The 26,217-nt window shown below is 49.4% G+C and overlaps 2 protein-coding genes and 1 long non-coding RNA gene across 11 annotated transcripts; 1 reads left to right on the forward strand and 2 right to left on the reverse strand.

Moving 5' to 3' along the window:
- Position 1: 1 nt before the first annotated feature.
- Positions 2-3,762, reverse strand: CIB1 (calcium and integrin binding 1). The gene is made up of 7 exons (XM_065906916.1): positions 3,532-3,762; positions 3,355-3,389; positions 1,720-1,828; positions 939-1,089; positions 686-804; positions 514-602; positions 2-275 (listed from the first exon to the last, which is right to left on the reverse strand). The coding sequence occupies exons 1-7, from the start codon at positions 3,580-3,582 to the stop codon at positions 254-256; spliced, it is 576 nt and encodes a 191-aa protein (XP_065762988.1). The 5' UTR covers positions 3,583-3,762; the 3' UTR covers positions 2-253.
- On the forward strand, positions 2,822-16,991 carry GDPGP1 (GDP-D-glucose phosphorylase 1). Of its 9 annotated transcripts, none has more exons than XM_065906912.1 (4): positions 2,822-3,331; positions 9,242-9,358; positions 10,382-10,436; positions 11,922-15,383. In XM_065906912.1, exon 4 carries the CDS (start codon positions 11,931-11,933, stop codon positions 13,086-13,088), a length of 1,158 nt encoding a protein of 385 aa, XP_065762984.1. In that variant the 5' UTR covers positions 2,822-3,331; positions 9,242-9,358; positions 10,382-10,436; positions 11,922-11,930; the 3' UTR covers positions 13,089-15,383. The 9 variants fall into 9 exon arrangements, 8 of the variants coding, with proteins under 8 accessions (XP_065762984.1, XP_065762986.1, XP_065762980.1 ...); XR_010659197.1 differs by lacking the exons at positions 2,822-3,331; positions 9,242-9,358 and adding exons at positions 3,922-4,301; positions 15,568-16,991 and having other exon boundaries at positions 11,922-13,203; XM_065906908.1 differs by lacking the exons at positions 2,822-3,331; positions 9,242-9,358 and adding exons at positions 3,922-4,301; positions 5,266-6,225.
- LOC136147498 (uncharacterized) lies at positions 16,972-26,200 on the reverse strand. Its single transcript, XR_010659198.1, has 2 exons — positions 25,166-26,200; positions 16,972-19,341 (listed from the first exon to the last, which is right to left on the reverse strand). It is a non-coding gene; the product is annotated as an uncharacterized lncRNA (long non-coding RNA).
- Between the last annotated feature and the right edge of the window lie 17 nt (positions 26,201-26,217).

A 26,217-nucleotide genomic window follows, 5' to 3' on the forward strand; every position in this document is an offset into this window, starting at 1 on the left:
ACTAGTGTTGCACAAAGGCTCAAAACTTCTAAACCTTTATTAGTGATTAGTAGGAACACAAACAGAGCGATGACAGTGAGAAGGGGAAAGGCCCTGACGTGGAGGGCGCTCCACAGCCCAGGGCAAGACCACGCAGTGTCAGCTCCAGGCTGGACCAGCTTGGCCGGTGCTGACAACACGGGGGGTAACCATGACCACAGCTCAGCAGTGGCCATTCTTCAACAGGGTGCTGCTACACATGCTGTGGCTCCCGTCACAGGACAATCTTAAAGGAACTGAACAAGAGAACAGTGTGTTGGGGCTTTCTGCTGGAAGAAACCCTAGGTTCCTCCCTAGGTTTACCCCTCCCCCAAGACCCCTTGGAATGGGCTATATCCCACATGTGTGAGTCCCCTTTAGAAGAAGAGCTACTCTAATATATTCAGAGGAAGCAGGAGGCCTTTTCCTACCCCAGGGACCACCTCCGGAAATAACATCTCAGACCTGGTGCAGCAGGTGAGGACCAAGTCATACCTGGCAAAATCTGGTGAGCGGGAGATGACATGCTGGAACTCGGACAGGTTGATGGTCCCATCCCTATCAATGTCGGACTCCTCTAGGATCTGGAAAGGGGAAGCTTCAAGGCCAAAGCCCAAGCCTTCCCCGCCTGCTCCCTGGCCCAGCCCAGCCCACCCCCACTGCTCACGTTGTCGATGAGCTGCTTCATCTCTGAAGCACTGAGCCGTGTGTCTTCGCTCTCTCCTGTGAGGCAGTTCACGAGCTGGCTCAGGTCTTCTCTGTTCAAGGTTCCATCATCATCAAAGTCTAGAAAGCAGACACAGGAAGCCCAAAAGGAGGTGGTCAGGATGAGCACCCAGCTCGTGACTCTGAGCTCCCAGGCATCTCCACAGAGACCACGTCGGAGGAGCTGGTGTTCCACCCGGCCCCCTACCCCTTACCGAAGATGCGGAAGGCATAGTGGGACTTGATGTCTGGGGTGGCTGTGTCACTGAACACACTGAGGAGGTCCAAGAAGTCCTCGAAGCTCAGGCTGTCTCTGCTCGGGGAAGTGGAGAAGACCTTGCAGATTCGCTCCTTGAAGGGGTTGGCCTAAGCAAGAAAGCCTTCTGTGAACGCCACACACACACACAAAGCAGCCCAAATCACACATTCAAACGCCACCGGGAAACTGGAGGGAGTGGTTCAGCCTCTCAGGGGAGAACCATCACCACTTTGGGGCCAGCATAGAAGTCAGGAGGACCCATGACCCCACTGGGGAAGAGACAGGAATGGCTTTCTGGGCATCGGAGCTTAACCTAAAGGCAGGCCTGGGAATAGAAAAGGAAGGAAAGAGGAAGGCATTCTAAGCAAAGAGAACAAGATGAGCTGGCTATTTTAAAACACAAATATTGAATCAAGCAATTACTGTGTTATAGGCCAGGCCCTTTGCATAAAAATTTTCACAGCAGCCCTATGGAGAGGCAATTAGCCTCTGGAATAGAGTTTCTCAAACTTCAATAAGGTAATTCAACTCTTCTTAAAGGACAAAACTTTGAACCTCCAAGAATATGTCTGAGGACCCCAGTGTGCAAGACATTCTTCTGTTACTATATAACTCCCCCGGATGACCTTGATAAAGCACCCAGGAACTTAGGGTGCAACAGAGAGAAGACTAGAATGGGGAGCAGTGACCATGTGACCTCAGAAGGAGTAGCAGAGGGAGGCTGGGGGGGCTGGCACCTTGAGCTCTGGAAGGCTGAGGATCTGCTCCAAGGACACCCGAGCCTGCAGTGACTCCTCCACACTCCGCTGCTCCTGGGGAAGCAGCTCACAGAACCGTCTGTGGGCTCTGGCAGAAAGAAAAGAAACTGTTAATGTGCTTTCCTAAGTGTACCACATCCCTTCTCCTGTCCTTGAATACCCATCATGACCAGCTGAGGAGCTAAGCCCTCGGGACTTCTAAGGCAAGAGGAGACATCACAAGACAGTACAGGGAGCCTGGGAGTCCATCCTTGCGGGTTTACTGCAGGACCCCGTGTCCCAGGCACTGTGCTTGGCCGATTCTAGACTCCCCCAGGTTTGGAGAGGTCCGGGAAGGGGCCAAAAGTTTGCCTTAAAGAGCAAGCAAAAAAGAGCGAAATTGAAATCTAATTTCATTTCAGGAATCTCCCGCTGCTCCTCAAAGCAGCTACCCTGAACTTTCTCCCCCTTAGGCCCCGCCTCATTCCCACTGGGATTATTTTTTGCCAAGAGAAGCCTAGGAACCTTCTTGCTCAGGTGTGCGGCCACATAAAGTTGGCTAGGAAGGGGGTTCCAGCCCCAGGTCAAATCCTCTTACAAAAGAATGTCGGCCCTTGACTGGGTGTGTGCCTTTGGGGAAATAACTGGGCCTCTCTGGCCTTCAGATTCCTCTAGGGTAAAATGAAGAGGTTGGGGTATAGGAATTCTGCAGCCTATTTTATTTTTCTGCCAGAAGTGTCAGTCGATCATCATGGGACCATTAGGAGGGAATCTGGGAGTAAGCTGAGGACCCTTATTTAAAAGTTCTCCTTTCAGAATCTTAGCCCCAGTCACAGCTGGATTCTGTTGTCTCTAGAAGCCTTAGATTCAGCATGTCAATCTGTTTCCCCCTGGGTGATAGACATGTTAAGCATCACCAGGCACCACCCTAAAAAAATGAATCCACTGTATTCTTATTTCAAAAAACATAGGAACCACCACTTTGAAAAACCGTCCAGCGGTGTCTTCTAAAGTTAAACATACGCTTACCATAAGACCCAGCAATCCCACTTCTAGGCCACATATAACCAAGAGAAACGAAAACAGATGTGTGCACAAAGAATGTCGTCTTAGGCAAGTTATCCGACTGTTTCACTGTCCCCATACCTCCCTCGTGAGGGTTACAAAGGAAACGTAGACAACCCTTTAGCAGAGCATGGCAGGTGCTCAGTAAGCGTTAACGGTTACGGTAGTATTCAGATAAAGGAGGAGTGAGAGTGCTCCCCAAGGCTTCTCTGGCTTTGCCAGCAGACAAAGCAGCCCAGAACTACAGCAGTCCCTGCCGTACTGGGGCAGGAAGTTCCGTTTTGCAGAAGTCAGGGGAGCGGGGTCAAAGAGCACCCAACTCTGGCTGGAGGCTGCTCCGCGGTGCACTGCTGGGGCCGCCGGCGCGAGATGGGAGGGTGTGCCTGGAAGAGGGCACAGCCGAGGGCCCCGGGCCCCGGCCTCCAGTTCCGGCTCAGCTGCTGACCTCAGGCAGGCCCCTGCCCCTCCCGCTGGCGGGGCCTTGGTTTGCCCATCAGTAAGACGGAGCCTCCCCGGCTCCCGAAACCGTTCCGAGAGCATCCCAGAGGTGAGGTTCGAAACAGCACTTACAGAAGGATCTCCTGTTTGGTCAGGAACGTCAAGTCCTGGAAGGCAAGACGAGAGAGGAGGGTCAGCAGGCCGCCCGGGGCCAGAGGCCGCGCCCACCCGCCCGGCCGCGGCTCGGGGACCGTCCTCTCCCGAGCGCAGGCCGCGCGCAAACTCCCTGGGGACCGGCGTCTAGCGCACCTGGTACTCGGCCAGCAGCTCCTTGGACAGGCGACTGCCCGAACCCCCCATCACTGCCGCTCGCACACAGCTCCGCCAACTTGTCTCGGGACGCCGGCAACTTTCTCACTTCCGCCCTCGGGCCGCGTCACCACCCGGTGCCCGCGGCAACCGCTCCTGGGGCCACCGCCCCCCGGGCCCGCCCCCTCCTTAAGGCTCCCAGGCGCTCCCAGCCCGGTTCCGCCGGTTGGCTCCCGGCTCCGGGCGGTCCCTGGAGAGCTGGAGGCGGGGCCCGGGGCGGGGCCGGACGCTCCGGGGCGGGGCCCAGGCCTCACGGCCCCGCCTCCAGGATGGAGGGGCCGGGCAGTCTTCGCGCGCTGGCGTGCCAGGCCGCGCATGCGTTGAGGGCGCCACGACCCCGCGATGGCCCCGGTAGAGTTTGGGGGAAGTTGCGCGGTGCGTCCGCCTCACCTGCAGTAGGTGCCGGGAGTGACGGCCGTGGCGGCCTTGGGCGGAGTCTGGTAAAGAGCACCGGGGGAGTGTTTGGAGCCGAGGTAACCGAGAAACCTCTTGGCTCGCTGAGTGGCCCGTGGCGGTCGGCTGCCCTCTCTGCCTAGCGAGGGCTTTTCCACCCGGACGTTGCCATTCGTCACCTGCCGTACTAGTTGCAACCCTCATGCCACGTCTGCAGAAATAACCATAATCTTGGTGCCTGTTGAGGCTGTTTATTGAGGGCCCACTGAGTCCCGAGCGCTGTGCATAATTAGCTTCAATTCTTACATCTCTGCAAGGTGAGTTACCGTTTTCCGAAGGGGGAAATACAAAGGCTCACTGCAGTTCAGTGACTGTGTGTGTGTGTGTGTGTGTGTGTGTGTGTGCGTGTGCGCGCGCGCGCGTGCGTGCTTAGTCGTGTCCGACTCTGCGGCCCCATGGACTGTAGCCTGCCAGGGTCCTCTGTCCATGGGTATTCTCTAGGCAAGAATACTGGAGTGGGTTACCATACCCTCCTCTAGGGGATCTTCCAGCCTAGGTATGGAACCCACCAAGTCTAGAGACTTGTCTAGACGAGCTTTTAAAAAGCGGTGGCTCCATTCTAAGGCTCTTTTCAAGGATCCCCACTGTTGTACTCTCCCCAGCTTGCATGCTGCCCTGTGACCTGCACCCAGACTGCATGCTGGGGGAGTAGGAATTGAAACTGAACTATTTGCTCTTGTCCCCGCTCAGCCCCTAAGACGGTGCTTGACACGTGCATGGTACAGTCTCAGTTTGTATTGGATGCATGCATGAATGAGTATTCTGAAAGGTAGGGGTTACAACTACTGAGTGGAGGAGGTAGTAAGATTCGTTATTTTTTATTGTTGTTTTCTACTTTAATACGGTATAACAGACAAAGTATAGTTCCTGATTCTTTTAATTCATTCCACTAGCTTATCTTTGTAAAGTCTAAATATGAGCATGTCAGTCTGTTAAAAACCATTAAGGAGTTAAATACCCAAACCAACCCCCTTTAATTCAACTTCAACCTCTCTTTATCTGTCTGCCAGTCTCCTCAGGCTTTCTGGGTTTCAGCCACTATGGGTTCTCCATTCGTCCTCCATCTTATTCTCAGGGAATCCTTCCCTGATTTCCTAGACTAGATTAAGAATCTGTATTACACTCACAGAGGATCCAGTGCTTTCCTTGACAGCATCTGTCATGTTTGCCATCTATATTTACATGTGTGATGATTGAATTTATGTCTTTTTCTCCCACTAGACTGCAAGCTCCATGAGGAGCAGTGGGAATCATGATTTTCAGACACAAGGTGTGGCAGTTGTTGAGTGAATGCTTTTGCTGAGTAACTGTAATTTTCCCAGCACTCAATAATGATAAGGTGATCATCGGAGAATGACTTAGTTAGACTCATTGTATCAACCTGTGAGTCCCACCACTGCGGAAATATTACCTTCCAGAAAGTAGAGGCTACAGAGCAGTGGGAACACCAAAGCCAATCAAAGCGACTGGAGTGTAGTCTCTTGAGAATAGACTCCTGTCCAAGAAAGAGTTGGTCTTCAGTTCACAAAAGGCAACGAACAAGAATCCGCCTGCAATGCAGGAGACCCCGGTTTGATTTCTGCGTCAGATGATCCCCCGGAGAAGGGATAGGCTACTCACTCCAGTATTCTTGGGCTTCCCTGGTGACTCAGCTAGTAAAGAATCCGCCTTCAATGCAGGAGATGTGGGTTCGAGCCCTGGGTTGGGAAGATCCCCTGGAGAAGGGAACGGCTGCACACCCCAGTATTCTGGCCTGGAGAATTCCATGGACTGTACAGTCCATGGGGTTGCAAGTGGAACACGACTGAGCAACTTTCACTTTCTTTCAATGAACAAGAAGCTGTCATTGTGTCTCCTATGCTAGGCTAAGAAGACAGAGCACCAACTGGTGAGTGCACATCCTTGGACTTCAGGATGAGACTGCATCTTTTCATGGTGAAGGTGTGGGACTTGACACCGCCCCTCCATAGTGGCCAGCTGTGATGTAGATTGCTCAGCCACCTCATTTGACTTTGAACCCTTCATCATTGAACAGTTTTTTGATTATAATTTTGCTTCCTGGTAAATTTTTGTACGGAGGAAGGTCTATAGCAACCAACCACCAAGAACATTTTGTGCTCTTTGCCATGTTTCTCACTATAAATTATTAAATCAGCACTCTGAGTCATCTAGCAGTCCCTGGTGAGCTTGGTTAAAATATTGTCCTTCCTGTGTTCAATGAACCCTTGATAACAGTGATAAAACTGAGTGGCTGATTTAAAAATAGCTCCTAGTGTTTGTTTTCCAAGATATTTCTTTCCCTGCTTGTCATATTATTTCCCTCTTCCTCTTTCCTTTGAGACATTAGATGGTATGGCCACCAAGGTGTGTTTGAGGTGATGGTGATTTAATTGCTAAGTCAGGTCCGACTCTTTGTGACCCCATGAGCTGTAGCCTGCCAGGCTCCTCTGTCCATGGGATATCCCAGGCAAGAATACTGGAGTGGGTTGCTATTTCCTTCAGGGGATCTTCCTGACCCAGGGATCGAACCTCGGCTTGCTTCCCTAAGCCACCAGGGAAACCCATGTCTGAGGTGGTACTGTTTGATCTGAGACTTAAATGAGACAGGCATGTTAAGACAATCTGGGAGAAGGGTATTTTAGACTGAAAGAACAGAAAGCACCAAAGCCTAGAGCAGGAACAGGTTTAGGAAGAGTGAGGAGCAGAGTAGGCAAGGGGAAGAGTGGTCTAAGAGGAGGTGAGGAGGAGGCACAGCTAAGCCTTGAGAGCCCAGAGCCCATGGTGCGGAAATGGGTTTTGTTTTAGGGGCTCAAGGTCACATCATCCCTAGTGAATAGAAAAGTCAGAATTCAAACATCTCGTCAGCCTTCAAAATCAGATCTCTCACCTTCCTGCCAAGATGATACCCACCACACAGGCTTGTTGTGAGGGTCACCTACGTAAACTTGGAAAGACCCCAGCCCATGCCTGGCATAGGAGAGACAAGGGACCTGTGTTCCCTTCCTCCTGGTTTTCCTATGAAGGTTCAGTCCTGTCACATGCTCACTATGATTTGTTATTCTCAAGTATTCCTCTTTATTTCTAGGTATTGTTTTTTGCCTCTTAGTTCACTTGAATATCTTCCCTGATGGCTCAGATGGTAAAGAGTCTGCCTGCAGTGTGGGAGACCCGGGTTCCATCCCTGGGTTGGGAAGATTCCCCCGGAGAAGGAAATGGAAACCCACTCCAGTTTTCTTGGAGCCTGGAGAATCCCAATGACTTAGGATCCTGGCCGGCTACAGTCCATGGGGTCGAAAAGAGTCAAACACAACTGAGCGACTTCAATTCTTTCTTTCTATTCTTTCACTTGAATATCAGTACAACCATACCCACTTTCTATTGGTTCTGTTGACTGATATGTCTTTACTCAGTTTTTTAGTCTTTTGGTACCATTTTGGCCCTGGGTCCTTGGTCTTAGCCCTTGGGTCTTAATGTTATTCTAAATTTCTGTCTAGCCCAGACTTCAACCTTGACCTCCAGGTTTGACTGTTCAGCTGCCTACACCACTTGTCTTGAATGCCCAGGCGATATCTCAAACTCAATAATGAAAACTGAACTCTTGATCTCTCCCTTCCTCTAGTCACCTATTCCCGCCCGCACCCCATCTCCACCCTCTCTGTCTCTGTAAGTGCCGCTGCAGGGCCTGGTTCCTGAAGCTGAGTCACTCCCAGTTCTTCCTTTTCCTTCAGTGTCCATAATCAGCATGTCAGCAGGCCCTGTTGGTTCTGTCTTTAAAACATGACCCATATCCCCACCTCCTCCTGACTGTTGCCATCTGTGTTGTCCAGTCACCTCACTGCTCACCTGGCCACCAGAGTGGTCTCCAAAGTGGTCTCTGCTTCCCCTTTGCTCCCCTACAATCCACTTTCCACATAACAGTTAGAAAAAAGTTTATAAAATATCAGATAGTCCTGGACTTCCTGGGTTCAATCCTTGGTCAGAGAAGTTCCACATACTATGTGGTGTGGTCAAAAAATAAAATACCAGATGGTCCTTATGAACCTACCAGTGATGTCTTACTCCATTTAGAATAGAATCCAAGTTCCTGTCCATGATGCATAAGGCCCTGCAGCTAATCTGACCTCTGCCTTCATCAAGCTTCACTGATTGGGGGGGTCCTCTCCCCTTTGTCAGCCATACCCCAGTAACATTGCCTTCTTTCTGTTCCTAGAACAGGCCAACCAGCTGCCTGCAAGACTCGTGGCCTTGGACTTCTAGTTTCTTTTGCCTGGAGTACACTCAGCTCTTCATTGTAGGCCTCATCTTATCCTTCCTGTCTTAGCTCACCTGGCACATCCCTCTGACAGAAGTGGGATGCCCTGATCCCACCGCTTAGTCACCCCCTGTTTTATGACTTGTTTCCCACAAGATGCTGTCAGCACGGCTAGTTAATATTTTCCTTTTGCTTATCATCTAACTTCATCCCAGGATGTAAGTTCCATAAGGATAAGGACTTGGTTCTCCTTATTTGCTACCATGTCTTCATTGCCTCATACACAGCAGTTACTTCCTAAATACTTTGATTTTATGGCTCAGCAGAACATGGACCAGGTTGCACAGAAGAGGTGTCCCTAGAATGTCAACAGTGGGGTTGAAGTGGGTTGATTCTGAATGAATGAATGAGAAACACTTAAGTGAATGTCACTGAATCGCTCAATCATGTCCAACTCTTTGCAGCCCTGTGGGCTGCAGCATGCCAGGCTTCCCTGTCCTTCACTATCTCCTGGAGTTTTTTTAAATGCATGTCCATTGAGCCAGTGATGCCATCCTGCTTAGGTTTAATTCAGCAAATTGTTGGATTTCTTAAATCTATTTTGAGAATCACTTAAATTGTTTTGAATTGTGGCAAAATACACATAACATGAAATTTACCATCTTGACATTTTAAAAATTGGGTTAAAAAGTAACATAAACTTTAAAACCTTAACCATTTCCGAGTGTATATTTCAGTAGTATTAAGTATATTCACATTATTTGGTAGCCCAGTCTCCAGAACTTTTTTCTTCTTGCAAAACTGAAACTCTGTGCCCATTAAACAACAGTTTCTCATTTCCCCCTTCCCCCAACCCTTGGGAACCACTGTTTTACTTTCTGTGTCTATGAATTTGAGCTTTTTTTTTTTAAGTTAATTTACTTATTTGGTTGCACTGTGTCTTAGTTGTGGCATGTGGGATCTACTTCCCCAACCAGGGATCCAGCCTGGGCATCCTGCATTGGGAGTGCAATGTTGCCGCCACTGGACCACCAGGGAAATCCCAGAATTTGAGCACTTTAGGTACCTTATATAAGTGAAATCATAAATAACTTGTCCTTTGGTAACTGGCTAATTTCAGTTAGCATAAAGTCCTCAATATTCATTCATATTGTAGCCTGTGTTGGCACTGCCTTCTTTATAAGGCTGAATAACATTCCATTGCCTGTATAGGCCACCTCTTGTTTATCGACTTATCTGTTGGTGGATACTTAAGTTGCTCTTGGCTACTGTGAATAATACTGCTATGAACACGGGTGTATAAATACCTCTTTGAGACCCTGCTTTCAGTTCTTTGGATATACCCCCAGGAATGGAACTGCTGCATCACATAGTAATTTTATTTTTATTTTTTTGAAGAGCCGCTCTACTGTTTTCCATCTGTATCACTTTACATTCCCACCAATAGTGCCTAAGGGATCCAATTTCTGCATATCCTTGCCAACACCTGTTATTTTCTGTTTTTGATAGTAGCCATCCTAAAGAATGTCAAGCGGTATCTTATTGTGATTTTGATTTTATTTCCTTACTTAGTGATGTTGAGCATCTTTTCATATGCTTGTTGACTATTTGTATATCTTTGGAGAAGTGTCCTAGACTCACTTTTAATAGAATAATTTAAGACTTTATATTTTACTTATGCTTAGTAAATTATGCATAAATTATGCATAAATTTTTATGCTTAGTAAATTAAGTATAAAATTTAAGCTCAAGTTTTTAAAAAAATGTTTATTGTGGTAAAAAATGCAAAAGTCTTACCATCTTAACCATCTCTAAGTGTGCAGTTCAGTAGTATTACCATCTTAGCCATCTCTAGGTGTACAGTTCAGTAGTGTTACCACCATCTTAACTATCTCTGAGTATACAGTTCAGTATTGTTACCATCTTAACCATCTCTGAGCATACAGTTTAGTAGTATTAGGTATATTCACATTATTGTGTTGCCAATCTTGGAATATTTTCACCTTACAAAACTGAAACTCTATACCCATTAAACTCAGCTTGACTTTTAACAAAACATTGTTTTTCTGTTTTATTAATGTAAAGTTGCTGGACCAGCAGAGCTGAGGGTACCTAAGCTTGTGCTGAGGCGACTACTGAGGTAAGCTTCCTTCTGAAGTCCCCTCTGGGCCAACAGCAGGTCATGTCCCTGACCCCTTGGGTCCCCTGGGCTTCAGGGACCCAGTAGTGAGGAAGACTGACACCTATTTCCACCTTAAAGAATTGCCCCCGGGCACTTACGATTGGCCATCCTCACCCAGGTGGTTGTATGCATGGCCATTTGGAATTACTGCACAACAGTGGACAAGCTATTCCCATAAAAGGAGTAGTAAGCTTTGAAACCGTGGGCACTTTCAGGCACTGGAACACTGGTGCAGTCTTCTGGAGGGCAGTTTGCCGGACTGTGTACTGAAAGCCTGAAGCATGAGCCTCTTCTGAACCCGTGGCCAACTAAGATTTTATTTTAAATGAAAATAAAAGCATCTGCAAAGATAGATGCACATGTCCATCACAATATTGTGTATGGTAGTAAGAAGTCAGAAAAACCTAAATGTACAAGAGTTAAAATCAGTTAAAAAAGAAACAAGTTCCAGGACTTCCCTGGTAGTCCAGTGGTTAAGACTCTGTGCTCCCAATGCAGGGGGCATGGGTTTGATCCCTGGTTGGGGAACTAAGATCCTGCACGCCTCATGGCATGGCCAAAAAAAAAAAATCAAGATCTATCTACATATGAATATGAGGCTACATATATAAATTGTGATTTTTCCCTGGGCATTGGAATAAGTGTTGTAATTTATCTGTACTTCTTTCTCCACTAAGAAAGTTTATTCATTATGTGTAATTTTTAGAAAGAGAAAGAATTTGATTTATATCTTTAATTCAGCAAAAATGTATGCTAATCTGCAGGTGATAGAATTATGAGTGATTTCTGTGTTTTCACAATATTTTACCAAAAGCATATATTACTTTTGTAATCAGAATAGAGTAAAGTTTATTTAAAAATTAAAATAGGAGAGTTCCCTGGTGGGCTAGTGGTTAGGATTCTGGGTTTTCACTGCCATGGCCCAGGTTCAGTCCCTGCTCGAGGAACTGATCCTGCAAGCTGAGTGGTGCAGCCAAATAAATTAATAAATAGTACAAATAAAAATCTCACATGCCGCAACTAAAGATCCTTCGTGCCACAACTAAGATGGAAAACCACTTGTACTGCACCTAGGACCCCACACAGCCAAATAAGTAAAATACTTTGTGTGTGTCAGTCCCTCAGTTGTGTCCGACTCTTTGCAACCCCATGGACTGTAGCCCACTAGGCTCTCCTCTCCATGGAATTCTCAGGCAAGAATATTGGAGTGGGTTGCCATTTCCTTCTCCAAGATATATTTCTGCCCCAGGGATGGAACCCAGGTCTCCTGCATTGCAGGCAGACTCTTTACCATCTGAGCCACCAGGGAAATCCCCCAAAAATATTAAAAAAAAAAAAAAATACACAAGTAAAATGTAGTGAGTTTATTATTAAAAAATAAAATCTTTAGAAATGTGATGGATGTGATGGCATCATGTATTTTTCACCTTATGATTGTTTCAGGTCAGCCCCATGGCTATTCCACATGCTTCAAATGAAACTTCCTATTTGCTGCCTCCAAACAAGGAAGACTGGGAAGGGCATGGCATTCCTGACTTTGTCTATGGGCAGGAGGAACTCGTGATGGAAGGGGTTCAGTGGCCAAGGGGCGCGCTCAGCCTCCTGAACACGCCACCACTGTCTCACTTTGACTCTGCCCTCTGCTCGGCCTGGAGGCAGCGGATGGAGCTGGGGCTTTTCCGCTACCCACTGGGGGCGCTACCAACCCAAACCCTGCCTGGGACCGTGGGTTTTGTGGCTCAGCTGAACGTGGAGCGAGGTGTGCAGAGAAGGCGCCCCCAGAACATCAAGAGCGTGAGGCAGGAGTTTGACCCTGAACAGTTTAACTTCAACCAGATCCAGCCGGGAGAGGTCCTTTTCCGTCTGCACGGGAAGCGGGATCGCCCCGGCTCTGTCCAGCAAGAGAACATCCTGGTGGTGATCAACGTCAGCCCCTTGGAGTGGGGCCACGTGCTGCTGGTGCCCGAACCTGCCCGAGGGCTCCCCCAGCGCCTGCTGCCCGGGGCACTGCGGGCCGGGGTCGAGGCTGTGCTGCTGAGCTCACACCCAGGCTTCCGCGTGGGCTTCAACAGCCTGGGCGGCCTGGCCTCGGTGAACCACCTCCACCTGCATGGCTACTACCTGGCCCACCGGCTGCCCGTGGAGGGGGCCCCCAGTGAACCCCTGGACCCTCGGGGCCGTCTGCATGTGCTCCAGGCCCTCCCAGCTCCGGGCTTCCTTTTTTACACCAGTAGGCCAGGGCCTGACTTGGAAGCCTTGGTAAGCAGGGTGTGTCGGGCCACTGACTACCTGACTGACTGTGACATTGCGCATAACTTGTTTGTCACCCGGGGGGCCCCACCTGGAAAGACATCATCTTCCTCAGCTCTCTCGGGAGTCCGGGTCATTCTGTGGCCCCGGAAGCCTAGCTTTGGGATAAAGGAAGGTGAGGCATTCAACGTTGCCCTCTGTGAGCTGGCTGGGCACCTCCCGGTCAAAACGGCCCAGGACTTCAGCAGCCTGACCGAGGCGGCAGCTCTGGCCCTCATCAGAGAATGTCTGCTGCCCCCAGCCCAGGCAGAAGACGTGCGGGCGGCGCTGGTGGCCTTGATAGGCCAGGAGGAACAGTAATCCTCCCAACAGTATTTATTCTTAACTGATCCGGAGAACTGTCCATCGTGGTGCTGTAGGCGCATTCATGAATGCCTTCTTACTGCTTTCAGCATAAGGGGAGGTATAAAAACTGGTAAGTGGTCTTTAAAGAGGGAGATTGTTGGAATAAATGGCATGAATAAGCCCTCTTGGATGTATCTGCCGCTTTTCACCTTGCTTCTTGGACAAGTCCCAGGGATATCAAACCTGTTACTAAGAAGGGAGTATGTACAGGAGTTACACGCTCCTGACTCTGTATGCTGACTTTTCTTTAAGTGTTAGCAAAGTGATAGTTTATCACTTGTTCTATCTTGCCTCTCCTGGTCCTGCCTCTGCCCACCACTCAGCTGTGTTTCTTCATTCTGCTCCTGTATTCATCCCCTCCATCCATATACTGTATTTGTAGGACATATTTTGCCTACCTGGGCACCTCAAATTTTCCTCCAGCCCCAGTGCTGAGCCAAGTGTTCTTCACATACATTATTTTGTGTGAGAACAAGGTGTCTTCACAACTTGAGCGTTGCAGGTCCTTTTAATAGCTGCATTTAGGAGATGAAGAGATGGAGGCTGATAGAAGTTTAGTAACCCATCCAAGGTCAGGTAGCTCAATAGTAGTGGAGTCAGGATGGCAACACAGGCAGTCAAGACACCATGAAGCTGAGCTGGGGCTGTGCATCTGTGACCATCATTTTAATAAAGTCTGCTTGAGATGAGGCAGAATACGCATCACAACCCATTTCATAAGAAAGTTTAACTTTGAAATTCCTCTGAACATTTTGGTCACCCTCAACGTGCCTGTTTTTGGCAACTGCACTAATTTTAGCTCAATGCCTCTCTCTACAAGCCTTTGCAAATACAGACTCTAGAAAGATCACTTTATTTTGCTTGCTTACTCTCTGAAGGGAGTGCAGTGACCATTATAGCAAAGTGGACTTTGAGTGCCTAAGGTGGCAGGTCCAAATACCAGGATTTCCCTAGCTTTCCCTTAGGACTGATATTCAGAGGAAGGCCTTCTTCTGGCCCCAAATAAATCTTTACACAAAAATTAAAAAGGTTTTCTTTATGGTTGTACTTCTTAGCCATGTGTACTTTGTGAATGATCAAGAAAGGGATTTATGGAAGCCTTCTCTAAGCTTAAATATGGAACATTTAGGAGCTGCTTTGTACCCAGGGCCCTGGGCTTTGAGCACAGTAGGAAGGTAAGAAGGGGTGATCCAGCTCAGGGCCTCTCCACCTCTTTGCTTGCTTTTTGTTGGTTTGTATGTTTGTTTCTTGCTTTTTGATGGAGGGTCTCTTGTCCTAAGGGCGTTGGACTTGAACTAGTGGGAAACCTTGAAGAGTTTTAAATTGAGGGGTAACCAATTTGCATTTTAGCTGTGATGGATGGATGAATGAAGGAGGGAAGACAGGGAATCCAATTAAGATCCTGCTAAATGCTGGCAATTCAGACAAGCAATGATGATAGTTCAGGTACTAGAACAAAATATTTTTCTAAAAAGTGAGAAAAGTGCACATCCTGCAAGGCAAGGGACTCCAAAACATTTAAGGAGGAGGTAATAGAGTATCATATACTGAAGGAGGATCCAGAAATCTAGGAATCAGGAAATGTCCATGTCTTTTTAAAGGAGAGACATTTTTAAAGTGTCCTTTAGATGTAGGCACATGGTATAATTTTAAAGTGACAAATTTGGGCTGAGTTTGATGGAGGTGGCAATCAGAAGACAGAGTGGGTGCACCTCAGGAAGAGATGGTGATGGTGAAGGAACAGTCTGATGAGCACCTGAAGGGCATGTGTGCTAATCACGGCTGTCCCTCCCGGTTGCCGAGACCATCCAAAATGTGGTTACTAAAAACATTGAAGGAAGGCAAGCAGATATTCGTCCTGAACACTGAGTTGGCCTAATTTCAAGGGCTTGCCCTGCAGGTTCAGGAAAGGATGGGGGTGGGACTTTTGTGAACTGGTGTGAAAAAAGAAGGATAAGTCCTGTCATGCACTGGGTCAGCTGTGGCAAGAATCCACTTGAGTGCAGTGTGCCTGATTGCGTTTCCACTGCTTGCTCCAGGAGCAAGGAGGAGGTCCCAGAGGCCCACCAACACCTGGGAAAGAGCAGGAGCCGGCCGAAGGGCCGTCATGGGCCACCAGCTGAGTCTAGCACTGGGCCGATAGGTCTTCACTCTATTTTTCAAAGTGAAGGTACCCCTAGTGCTCCCAGCGATCTCCCGTCACAAAGAAAGCTCTGGTCACAGCCAGCTCAGCTCAGCTCCTGCACCCCAGAGTGCTGTATGGAGTGATGTTGGATGAGTGGGGCTTGTCAGCAAACCTAACATTGCACAGCCCCCCACCCCCAGACCCCAAACCTAGTGGAAAACATCCCATTCTGTAGTGGATTGTTCTGTCCTTAAGGAACATCCCCTTAGAATACCACGAAGGTCCTTACCCCCATCCTTCTCCCCTCAGATTCTAACAGGATGGAGCTGAATACCTGGAAGACCAGTGAATCAGAGGAAGGCTACAGTGAAGAAGAGGAATCTGAGGAGTGTGCAAAAGGGGAAGCTGCCATCCCTTCTAATGTTTTTCAGCAGGCACTCTCAAAGGCTGACTATAATACATTTAGGAACAGAGTTCTTTTATACACTGTAGCCAAGAAAATACCAAAGAAAATCGTAACCCCAGCTGAGCGAGATGTCTTAGAAGTTGGGAGGAGAAAGAGAAGGCAGAAACAGAGGTAACTGTCCCCTGGACCCCCTCACTTGCCCAGCTTGAGAGTAACCCTTTGCCCTTCTGCATTTGGGCGTGGAATCCAAAGTTTTCCCTTTTGCCTGGGAAAGAGGAAAGGAAATACAAGAGATCATTAGCCTTTTGGTACAACAAAATCCAGAACCATTTGGGCTGGCTTAATTTAGAATTTCAGCATATTTATATCATCCTGGTCTTTCCCAAGTGGTGCTACTGGTAATGAACCAGTCTGCTAATGCAGGAAACATGGGTTTGATCCCTGAGTCGGGAACACCCACTCGAGGAGGACAGGGCAACCCACTCCAGTATTCTTGCCTGGAGAATCCCAGGGAAAGAGGAGCCTGGAGGGCTACAGTCCATAATGTTGCAAAAGAGTTGGACATGACTGAAGCCACTTAACACACATGGTCTTTCCTTTAAGTGGCTTCTAGATAAAATCTGTGGACTTTCTCTTCATCTGGATGTCTGGTACCACAGGGTCCTTTTCTCTCACTCCCTGATTTCTGCTCTTCCTCCATTCCAGAACCCTGGCCATTAGTCTGACCAACTGCAAGTATGAGAGTGAAGCACCTAGCTCATCACTCAAATGACTGGGCATCAGAGGATATTTAGGGTTGCAGTTTTCACTCTAAAGACGGTTCTCGCAATTTGCTCCCAGCCCCTGGATCTCGTTCAGTTTAGTTCAGTCACTCAGTTGAGTCCGACTCTTTGTGACTCCATGGACTGCATAATGCCAGGCTTCCCTGTCTATCACCAAGTGCTGGAGCTTACTCAAACTCGTGTCCATCGAGTCAGTGATGCCATCCAACCATCTCATCCTCTGTCGTCCCCTTCTCCCACCTTCAATCTTTCCCAGCATCAGGGTCTTTTTCAGTGAGTCAGTCCTTTAAATCAGGTGGCCAAAGTATTGGAGTTTCAGCCTCAGGATCAGTCCTTCCAATGAATATTCAGGACTGATTTCCTTTAGGGTTAACTAGTTTGATCTCCTTGCAGTCCAAGAGACTCGAAAGAGTCTTCTCCAACACTACAGTTCAAAAGCATCAATTCGTTAGGCTGACTTACAATATTATGCCCGATGTCCGAATCCCTGAGCAGGAAGAGAGAAGGCTTCCAAGACAATGCAACTCGCAAAAAGGGAAGTTTATTGCTGACTTGAGTCAGGGCTCCTGCCGCATCCAACGCAGTGGTGCGGGGTCAGAGAGCCCCAAGCCCAAGCTGTTACACAAATTTATAGGGTGAGCATAAGTAGTTGGTAGCTGGCTTAAGCAGATTGGTTACATGTTTTCAAAGCAATTTTATTGGTCCAAACTTTCACGGACTTTTTTTCAAACTTGGGCGTTCGCGGGCTTTTCAGCTTTCCCCTGATAGGTTCCCTTTCTTACTGGGTGCATGTTGATTGGCTGGCTCCAGGTGGCCTGATGGGGGTAGGGAATCTTACCATTTCTGGGGAAACCGAAACTTAGGTCCGGGCTGCCTGTCATGGTGTTAGCCCTGGCAGCCTCACATTCCCCCGTCTTGTTGTTTCTGTAGAGGAATCCTTCTCTTCATCCTGGGCTACCATCTGATATTGTTGCCTCAATACCATAATCTGAATGGTATTTAGACGTTCTTTAATAAATGACATTAGCCGGTTTAAAATACAAGGGCCAAACGTGAGTATTAATAATAGCACTATAAGTGGGCCCAGGAGGGTGGAAACTAAGGTGGTCAGCCAGGGGGAGCGTTGAAACCAGGACTCAAACCATCTCTGCTGGGCCTCCCGTTCCCTCTTTTGTTGCGCCAGTCCTTCTCTCACTTTTGCCATAGATTCTCTTACTACTCCTGTATGGTCTGCATAGAAACAACATTCTTCTCCCAGAGCCGCGCAGACCCCACCCTGTTGGAGAAAAATCAAGTCTAATCTTCTCCTATTCTGCAAGACCACCTCAGACAAGGAAGTCAGAGACTTCTCCAAGTGGCTGATTGATTCTTCTATGCGAGTTATATCTTCATCTACAGCAGCTTGTAGGGAGGAAAACCCTTGGCCTTGCAGAGATAGTGAAGCTATTCTTGTCCCTGCTCCTGCCAGCCCAAGACTGAACAAGTTTGCCATGGTGATCGTACTGATTGGCTCTCTCTTTTGTCTTAGCATTTCCCGGTCCCAATGTGAGTACATGACCTCTTTAGAGTGGTATAAGATTTTTGGCATTACAGCAACCAGGACACAGAATTCTTGACTCTGGTTGAAAACCTTCACATTTAAACATGGGGTTAGCCCAGTATGTGAACAAATCCACCAACCCCCAACCTCTGGCACAATCCAGTTTTTGCCGTGTAAGCGTAGGTTACCAATAGTCTGGGCACAAAGGGGAGCTTTATCACGTGGCACTGTGCCCAAACAGAGTCCCTGTCCCCAAACCTCATTCATTGTGAGGCCAACCTTGCGTTCTTCCCATCGGCATTGGGGTGGGTTCTGGTCTGAAGACAAGTAGTAAGAGACATTGAGGCCTATGGCCTCATAGAAGGGGGGGTGAAGATTATAACAAAGCCAGCAGGATTGGGTCGCATTAGGGTTGGTATGGTTTAAGACTGTAAAGGCTGCATTCACTAAGGCCCATAGGGAGTCCTGAATTGCTGAGCTAGTAGCAACAGTCAGAGGGCCAAGGGTTTCCTTCAGGTTGCCTCCGAGGCTCGGGGTGGAGGAGATGTTAAATGTACTCGGCGAGCTTGGTCTGGAGGTGGTTGGCTTGGGGGTCGCCTTGTGCCCCTGTGATGTTTTGACCAGATTGGGACCTAAACTATGTACCTGCACCGGCTCAATAACCTGTTTAATGATTAAAAGCTCACCTGGGTAGGGGCCAGGCCAATTTACGTGAAGCTGAAAGCCCCAAGTTAGTCCTGAGGTCCAGCGGTTTTCCTTTTTCGCCCATTCCTGGTTAAACTGTACCCGTACCTGAGGCCCCTGGTGTCTGTGGTCATGGAAGGTGAAGTTAACTAGATCTCTGTTTCCGACATCCCACCTCTGGGGTCCATCACAAGAGGTCACACAACTCCAGCTCCTGCAATAATAGCTTCCTATGCCACCACAGGTTTTCCAGTTATTACTTATGTTGCCCGGGCAAGCCCAGAACCCCAACCTATGGTTCTCTATCCCATCCCTATAGTACTTATCATAGAGACCGTCTTGCTTAGCGAAGAGGCCCGAGAGACTGAAGTATAGGTCTGGCCACCAGGTGTTTGGAGGGTGGATTCCTGAGGTCTCGTTGAGCAGCTCATGAGTCTGCCCATCGTTGAGTTTCCAGGTGATCTTAGCAGGTTGATGGGGGTTGTGACTGGTTGCTCCTGGGTCGATGAGAGCTGCCATCAGCAGGAGAATGAGGAGGCCTCCCGGCGGGCGAGTTTCAAAGGATTTGACGGGTGAGGACTCGCCTTCCATTCTGCTCGCGCTTTTTCCTGTTCTTCCAGTGTGGCTTGCCGCACGTGATTGCAGTGAACCCAGGGTCCAATCCCGTCGACCTTGACAGCGGTAGGAGTGGTAAGGAGAACAACATAAGGGCCTTTCCATCTAGGTTCTAATACTTTAGATTGGTGCCATTTTACCCAAACCCAATCACCTGGGCCAATATTATGTGAGGGGATGGCCCCCTTATTTTGGCCCTCGTGTATCTCTCGAATCAATTTTCAAACATGGTTATGCACCTTACTTAATGCCATCAGAGTTTGCTGGAATTGTCCCAAAGTAGGGGGTGGCAGGCATTTTCCTTTGAAAATAGGACACACAGGAGGGGATCTTCCATACAGAATCTCAAAAGGGGTAAGATTCAGCTTTTAAGGGGTGTTACGTGCCCGAAAGAGCGCGAAGGAAAGGAGGGTCACCCAGTCCCCGCCAGTCTCTATTGCCAACTTTGTCAAAGTTTCTTTTAGGGTTCGATTCATTCTCTCAACCTGTCCTGAGCTCTGGGGATTATATTCACAATGTAACTTCCATTTCGTCCCCAGAGCTTGGGCCAGCCCTTGTACAATCTGGCTCACAAAGGCAGGTCTGTTATCAGAGCCCATAGTCACTGGCAGCCCGTACCTAGGCACTATCTCCTCTAAGATCTTTTTAGCAACCACTATTGCTGTCTGTCCCTTAGTGGGGAAGGCTTCCACCCACCCCAAGAAGGTATCTACCAGAACCAACACATAGCGATACCCGTACTTGCCTGGCCTTACCTCAGTGAAATCTATCTCCCAGTTTTGCCCTGGCTTTTCCCCTCAGTACCTCATTCCCGTGTGCTGCTTCTTCCCTGCCCTCATTAGCGGGCACGCTTCGCAAGCCTGAATTATCTCTCGTACAGCTGCATTTTGTTGTGGGAACCTCAGGCAGGCCATCTGGAGAAGTGTTAGGGTCTTTCTTTCTCCCAAGTGTGTAGTTGTGTGCAGGTGTTCACACAGGTGACGACCCAGGGTGGCAGGCAATATCAGGTTGTTGTTTTGGTCTCGGTACCATCCATCTTGGTCATCCTTCTGGCGGGTGGTATCCTCGTTGATCCAGGCGAGATCAGGGAGGGAATATTCGGGAACTGGTGGCAGAGTCCCCATACCAGGAGGTGGAAGTCCCACGGCTAATATGGGGGTGGCGTAGTCCAGGCTAGCCGCTTTTTGAGCGGCCGCATCAGCGGCACGATTGCCCTGTGCCTTAGGGTCTTCTCCTTTCTGGTGACAGGGGACATGTACTATTGCTACTGACCGGAGCAGTTGGACAGCTTCCAGGAGCCTGCAAATCTCGGGCAAATTTTTGACCTCCTTCCCCTCAGCTGTCCAAAATCCCCTTTCTTGGTATATCGGACCTTGAATATAGGCAGTGCTGAAAGCATATCGGCTATCAGTAAAAATGGTGACTCTCTTCCCTTTGGCTTGCTCCAGGGCCTGTATTAGGGCAATCAATTCTGCTTTTTGTGCAGAAGTGTTTGGGGGAAGTGTCTCAGCCCATATCGTCTGTCCTAAATCATCAACTATGGCGGCTCCCGCCTTCCTTTGCCCATCTTTTACATAGCTGCTCCCATCGGTGAACCATACTAGCTCACTGTTGTTTAGGGGTACATCAGTTAAGTCTTTTCGTGCCGCCAGGGCCTCAGCCAGTATCTCACTGCAATCATGGAGAGGGCAGACTTTCTCTGGGTTAGGTAGGAGCGTGGCCGGATTCAGGAAGCAAGGGGTCTGAAAACGCACCCATGGGGCATCGAGCAGCAAGGCCTGGTAATGTGTCAAGCAGGCATTGGAGATCCACTTACCCGGTGGCTGCTTCAAAGCCCCTTTAATGGCGTGGGGGGTTGTAAACCAAGAGTTGCTGTCCATACGTCAACTTGTCAGCATCGCAGACGAGGAGGGCAGTGGCTGCGATCATGCGAAGGCAAGGGGGCCACCCAGCGGCCACCGGGTCCAATCGCTTTGAAAGGTATGCCACCAGCCGCTTCCACGGTTCCCATTGTTGCGTCAAGACCCCCTTTCCTATTCCTTGCTTTTCATCTACAAACAGCTGGAATGGCTTATTTGGGTTAGGCAGGGCAAGGGCTTGGGCTTCTAGTAGGGCCCGTCTGAGTGTCTGGAAAGCCTGTTTCATTGGCTCAGTCCAAGTCCAGTTTGGGGTCTCTTTACTTCCCTCATACAAGGGCCGGGCCTTCTCAGCAAACCCCATGATCCACAGTCTGCAATATCTAACAGTCCCCAGAAACTCTCACCTGGCAGGGGGTCTTGGGCTCTGGTATCTGCAATATTGTTTCCTTCATGGCCTGGGTTAGCCACCTTTGCCCCTGCCTGATCTTGTACCCCAAATAGGTGACCTCTTGCCAGGCTATTTGTGCCTTCTTTGCGCTAGCGCGATACCCCAAGGTGCCTAGGGTCTGTAAGAGGTCCCCGGTGGCACAGCTGCATGCCTCCTCTGTGGTTCCAGCCAACATAAGGTCATCCACATATTGTAGCAGAATGACCTCTGGGTGGCAAGTCCGATATTCGTAGAGGTCCTCACTCAGAGCCTCATTAAACAAGGTAGGGGAGTTCTTGAACCCCTGTGGGAGGCGGGTCCAAGTTAATTGTACTACTGGTTGGCCTTCCCCCTCGGTCCACTCAAAGGCAAATATCTCCTGGCTCTGGGCCGCCAGGGGTAGGCTGAAAAAGGCATCTTTCAAGTCCAACACAGTGTACCAAGTGTACTCAGGCAGCAAACTGCTCAGGAGGGTATATGGGTTAGGGACAGTGGGGTGTATGTCACTCACCCGTTTGTTGACTTCTCGCAGGTCTTGGACAGGTCTGTAATCTGTCCCCCCTGGCTTCTTCACCGGCAGTAAGGGGATGTTCCAAGGGGATTGGCACCGCTTGAAAATTCCGGCATCCATGAGACGTTGAATGTGGGGGGTAATCCCCCGCCGAGCTTCCTGGCTCATGGGGTACTGTCTCACCCTCACAGGAATTGCCTCGGCCTTTAGCTCGATGACGACCGGATGTCTCTGTTTGGCCAGTCCCATTCCTGCAGTTTCTGCCCAGGTCAATGGGTATTTATGGACCCACAGTTGTACATCTGGTACTATGGTCTCTGAGGGCTTAGGCACAAAAAGTCTGTATTCATCTCTTAAGGCTAGGGATAAGACATGTATCGGCTATCCCAGTCCATTGTGACTATCATTACCCCAGGGTCAAAATGAATCTGAGCATTAACTTTAGTCAACAAGTCTCTTCCAAGTAGAGGGGTTGGGCATTCTGGTATCACCAAAAACGAACGGGACACCTGGTGGGTCTCCAGATTCACTTTTCGTTCTGTGGTCCAACAATATCTTTTTGTCCCCGTGGCTCCTTGCACCAAGCTGGTTTTCTTAGACATTGGTCCAAGTTTTTGATTTAAAACAGAGTGTTGTGTGCCAGTATCTACCATGAAGCCAACGGGTTTCCCCTCCACATGTATGGTTACCCAGGACTCGGGGAGGGGTGCCAAGTCTTGACTCCCCTAGTCACTGTCTTCCCCCGCATACAGAACTCAAGTTCCAAGGGAGATTCTCTCTCTCTGGGTCGCTCCTCTCCTCGGGTCCCTCTTAGGGCACTCGTTTTTCCAGTGCCCCTGTTCTTTGCAGTGCCCCTGATCTTTCTTTAGGGCCTGCCTTTTTGGTCTCTCTTTTTCTCCCGTCTGGGGGTCTCGAGGTTCCCTCAGTTTTGTTCCGACCTTTATCCCCGCAAAAAGAATCTGGACTAGCTCCCTCTGGTTCTTCCGGTTTTCCCTCGCCCTATGTTCCCTATCTTCCTTCCTGATTTTCTCAGCTAATTCCCTTTCCTCCCGTCGAATTCATTCTTCCCTTTCTTCTGGGGTCTCCCTATTATTAAATACCTTTTCAGCTGCTTTCAGTAGATCCTGTATTGTCTGTTCTCCCAATCCCTCTATCTTTTGTAATTTCCTCCTAATATCTGGGGCTGCCTGATTTACAAACGCTAACAGAACTGCAGCGCGTGATTCCTCAGCCTTAGGGGTCCATAGGTGTATATTGCCTGAAAGCTTCCATCAGCCTCTCTAGGAAGGCTGCCGGGCTCTCAGTGGGCTCTTGCCTTACTAAATTTACCTTTGCCAAATTTGTCAGCTTTCTTGCTGTGGCCCGCAGGCCAGTCATCAGAGTCTGGCGGTACACTCAAAGACGCTCCCTACCTTCCGCTCACTCAAAATCCCAGTTAGGCCGCAACAAAGGAAACCCCTCGTCCATGAGATGAGGCTGGGCGGTTGGCCTCCCGTCGGCCCCCGGGACCCATTTCTGCGCCTCTGCCAGAATTCACTCCCGTTCTTCTGTGGTGAAGAGCACCTGCAACAGCTGCTGACAATCGTCCCAGGTGGGGTTGTGAGTGAACAAAATGTAATCTAAGAGGTCAATGAGGCCTTAGGTTTCTCTGAGAAAGGAGGGTTTTGGGTCTTCCAATTGTACAGGTCACTCGTGGAAAAGGGCCAGTACTGATAGGTTCACTCTCCATCCGGGTTAGCTGGTCCCACTCAGACGGGGAGCGCCTGAACAGTGGATGAAGGTAACTCTGGGTCCCCAGGGTCTTGCCCACCCCTATCTCTCTCCCCTAGTTCTCCCCCCGGTCCCCAATGCTGGTCCCCCCTCATGGTTGGTTCCTGTTGGCCCTCTTAGCCTTCTCGGTTCACCCGTGGGAGCTTCTCTCCTCGGAGGGAATTACAAGGGGGGCACATATGGCGAAGGCCTCATCTCCATTTCTAGGTCTATCAGGTTTGGACAAGATGATTCCTGAAAGACTAGTTTTGGGGGTTCTTTCTTTTTGGTTTCCTCTGGGGGGATCTCCATCACCAGGACCTGTGAATTAGAAGAACTAGGAGGTTTGTGAATGAAAGGTTTTAACCACTTAGGCGGATTTTCCACTAGATCCTGCCAAACCATGACATAGGGGACCTGACCCGGATGGCCCCAGGGATCCGGAGCCATAATCTTCTCCTTCACAGCCTGTATGATGGACGGTTGAAAGGTGCCTTCCGGAGGCCATCCAACCTGGAAGGCGGGCCACTCTGCAGAGCAAAAGGTTATTAATTTACTTTTCTTGACTAGCAAAGACAAGTTATGGGCCCGGGCCCTGACATCCGAAAAATGGTCAGTCATGAGGGAAAGTGGAGTAGATTTTCCCTGACCCATGGTCAAAGAATAAATGGTAGGGAAGAGAGGGAGAGAAAAGAAGTCACTGAGAACAACCACCAAAAATCCTACCGGGAGTGGTGGCGGCCTAGAGGTTGGGCTTATGGTATGCTTTTGGAACTGTTTATATGCCTGCATCGTTGCACGGAAGTTTTCTTGCTGAGGCCAGGCACCCTAGGGGTTTCTAACCTGTTCCGTGACCCCCTTATCCTCTCACGGGAGTCTTCAAGTGGCAGGCGCCCTAACGGCCTTTAAGTGCCTGACCTGTGCCCACACGAAGAATTTTAGGCCACGTCCTCAGTTAAGGATGTTAAAGGAGAGTTTCACCTGGTTGGGCTCTATTACTGAGGCTCACTTATTGTAGGGCCTTCAGAGTCCGCCAGAGTGTAGCCCTGACCGGGACTCATCAATTGCTCCCACAACCGTTCACCTGTTCACTGAAACTCCTGAAAAGAAAAGGGGTTGAGGGCAGATCAGAGAAGAAGAGGAGAAGGAGAATAAGTCAGAAGAGAGAGAAGAGAATGATGCATCAAAAGAGAACAAGACCAGAGACAATGCCGGCACACACACAAACACGGTGAGCCGAAGACACACGGACAGACAAACATCGGCCAACAACACAGCACTGGGTTTTCGGGCCCCCTGAGTTTTCTTGCCCCCCGGTACTAGGTTCACCTTACCGAATGGCGTCCACTGCTCACCAGACTCGGGATCAGGAGAGGAACTCTCTTTCCTGCAGAGCCCGCTGCCTTCCAGTGCGTCCGCTGGCCTCGATCTTACGCTGGCTGGAAAGTCCTAACCCCCTATAGAAAGCTTTCTCCTGTGCCAGATACCTTCCTGCCTCACAGCAGGGCCTCAGATTTACACTGGACTTCTTGTCCTGCCTGAGCACCGGTGCTATTATCTATCCTTCCCCTCTGTCCTGGAAGTGTTTTCTTTCCCCGGTCAAGGGATCCCGGACGAGCCCCCAAATGTTATGCCCGATGTCCGAATCCCCGAGCGGGGAGAAGGCCTCCAAGACAATGCAACTCGAAAAAAGGGAAGTTTATTGCTGACTCTTGGCGCATCCAACGCAGTGGTGCGGGGTCAGAGAGCCCCGAGCCCAAGCTGTTACACAAACTTATAGGGTGAGCATAAGCAGTTGGTAGCTGGCATAAACTTAAGCTGGCTTAACCAGGCAAACATGGTTACATGTTTGCAAAGCAATTTTATTGGTCCAAACTTTCGCGGACTTTTTTCCAAACCTGGGCGTTCGCGGGCTTTTCAGCTTTCCCCTGATAGGTTCCCTTTTTCTTACTGGGCGCATGTTGATTGGCTGGCTCCGGCCTGGGGGTAGGGAATCTTACCATTTCCGGGGAAACCGAAACTTAGGTCCGGGCCGCCTGTCATAGTGTTAGCCCTGGCAACCTCACAACTTGTCACCTCCGTCCTTCAAACCTTAGCCTAGATTTACTGCTAAATCTGGACTCTGGGCGCAGCCCGGGGCTAGAGGTAATCCAGGCGACAAGAAGTCCGTTTCCCAGAGGAGTCGAGTTTCCACAGCTCGGGGCTGTCGCCATCAGAGAACCGCTGAGGGGACGCCCTTCCTGTGACCGTGGCGGAGGCAGGCCGGCCTAAGCAGCCCTTGGGGTAGAGGGGCGGGCGGCTCTTGGCCAATGATCTCGTCTTAAAAATTTATCGCGTTTGGCAGGAGCGTCCTCTACCTCATTCCGGTTCCGGGAGTTGCAGAGAA

This window comes from Muntiacus reevesi, chromosome 15 (genome assembly GCF_963930625.1).
Source record: "Muntiacus reevesi chromosome 15, mMunRee1.1, whole genome shotgun sequence".
In the NCBI taxonomy this organism is placed as follows: Eukaryota; Metazoa; Chordata; class Mammalia; order Artiodactyla; family Cervidae; genus Muntiacus; species Muntiacus reevesi.

Coding starts and splice junctions, on each gene's coding strand:
- CIB1 (XM_065906916.1), bottom strand. CDS start 3,582: ATGGGGGGTTCGGGCAGTCGCCTGTCCAAGGAGCTGCTGGCCGAGTAC. Junction 3,390..3,531: donor AGCTGCTGGCCGAGTACCAG/GTGCGCTAGACG, acceptor CTTGCCTTCCAG/GACTTGACGTTCCTGACCAA. Junction 603..685: donor TGAAGCAGCTCATCGACAAC/GTGAGCAGTGGG, acceptor TCCCCTTTCCAG/ATCCTAGAGGAGTCCGACAT.
- GDPGP1 (XM_065906912.1), top strand. CDS start 11,931: ATGGCTATTCCACATGCTTCAAATGAAACTTCCTATTTGCTGCCTCCA.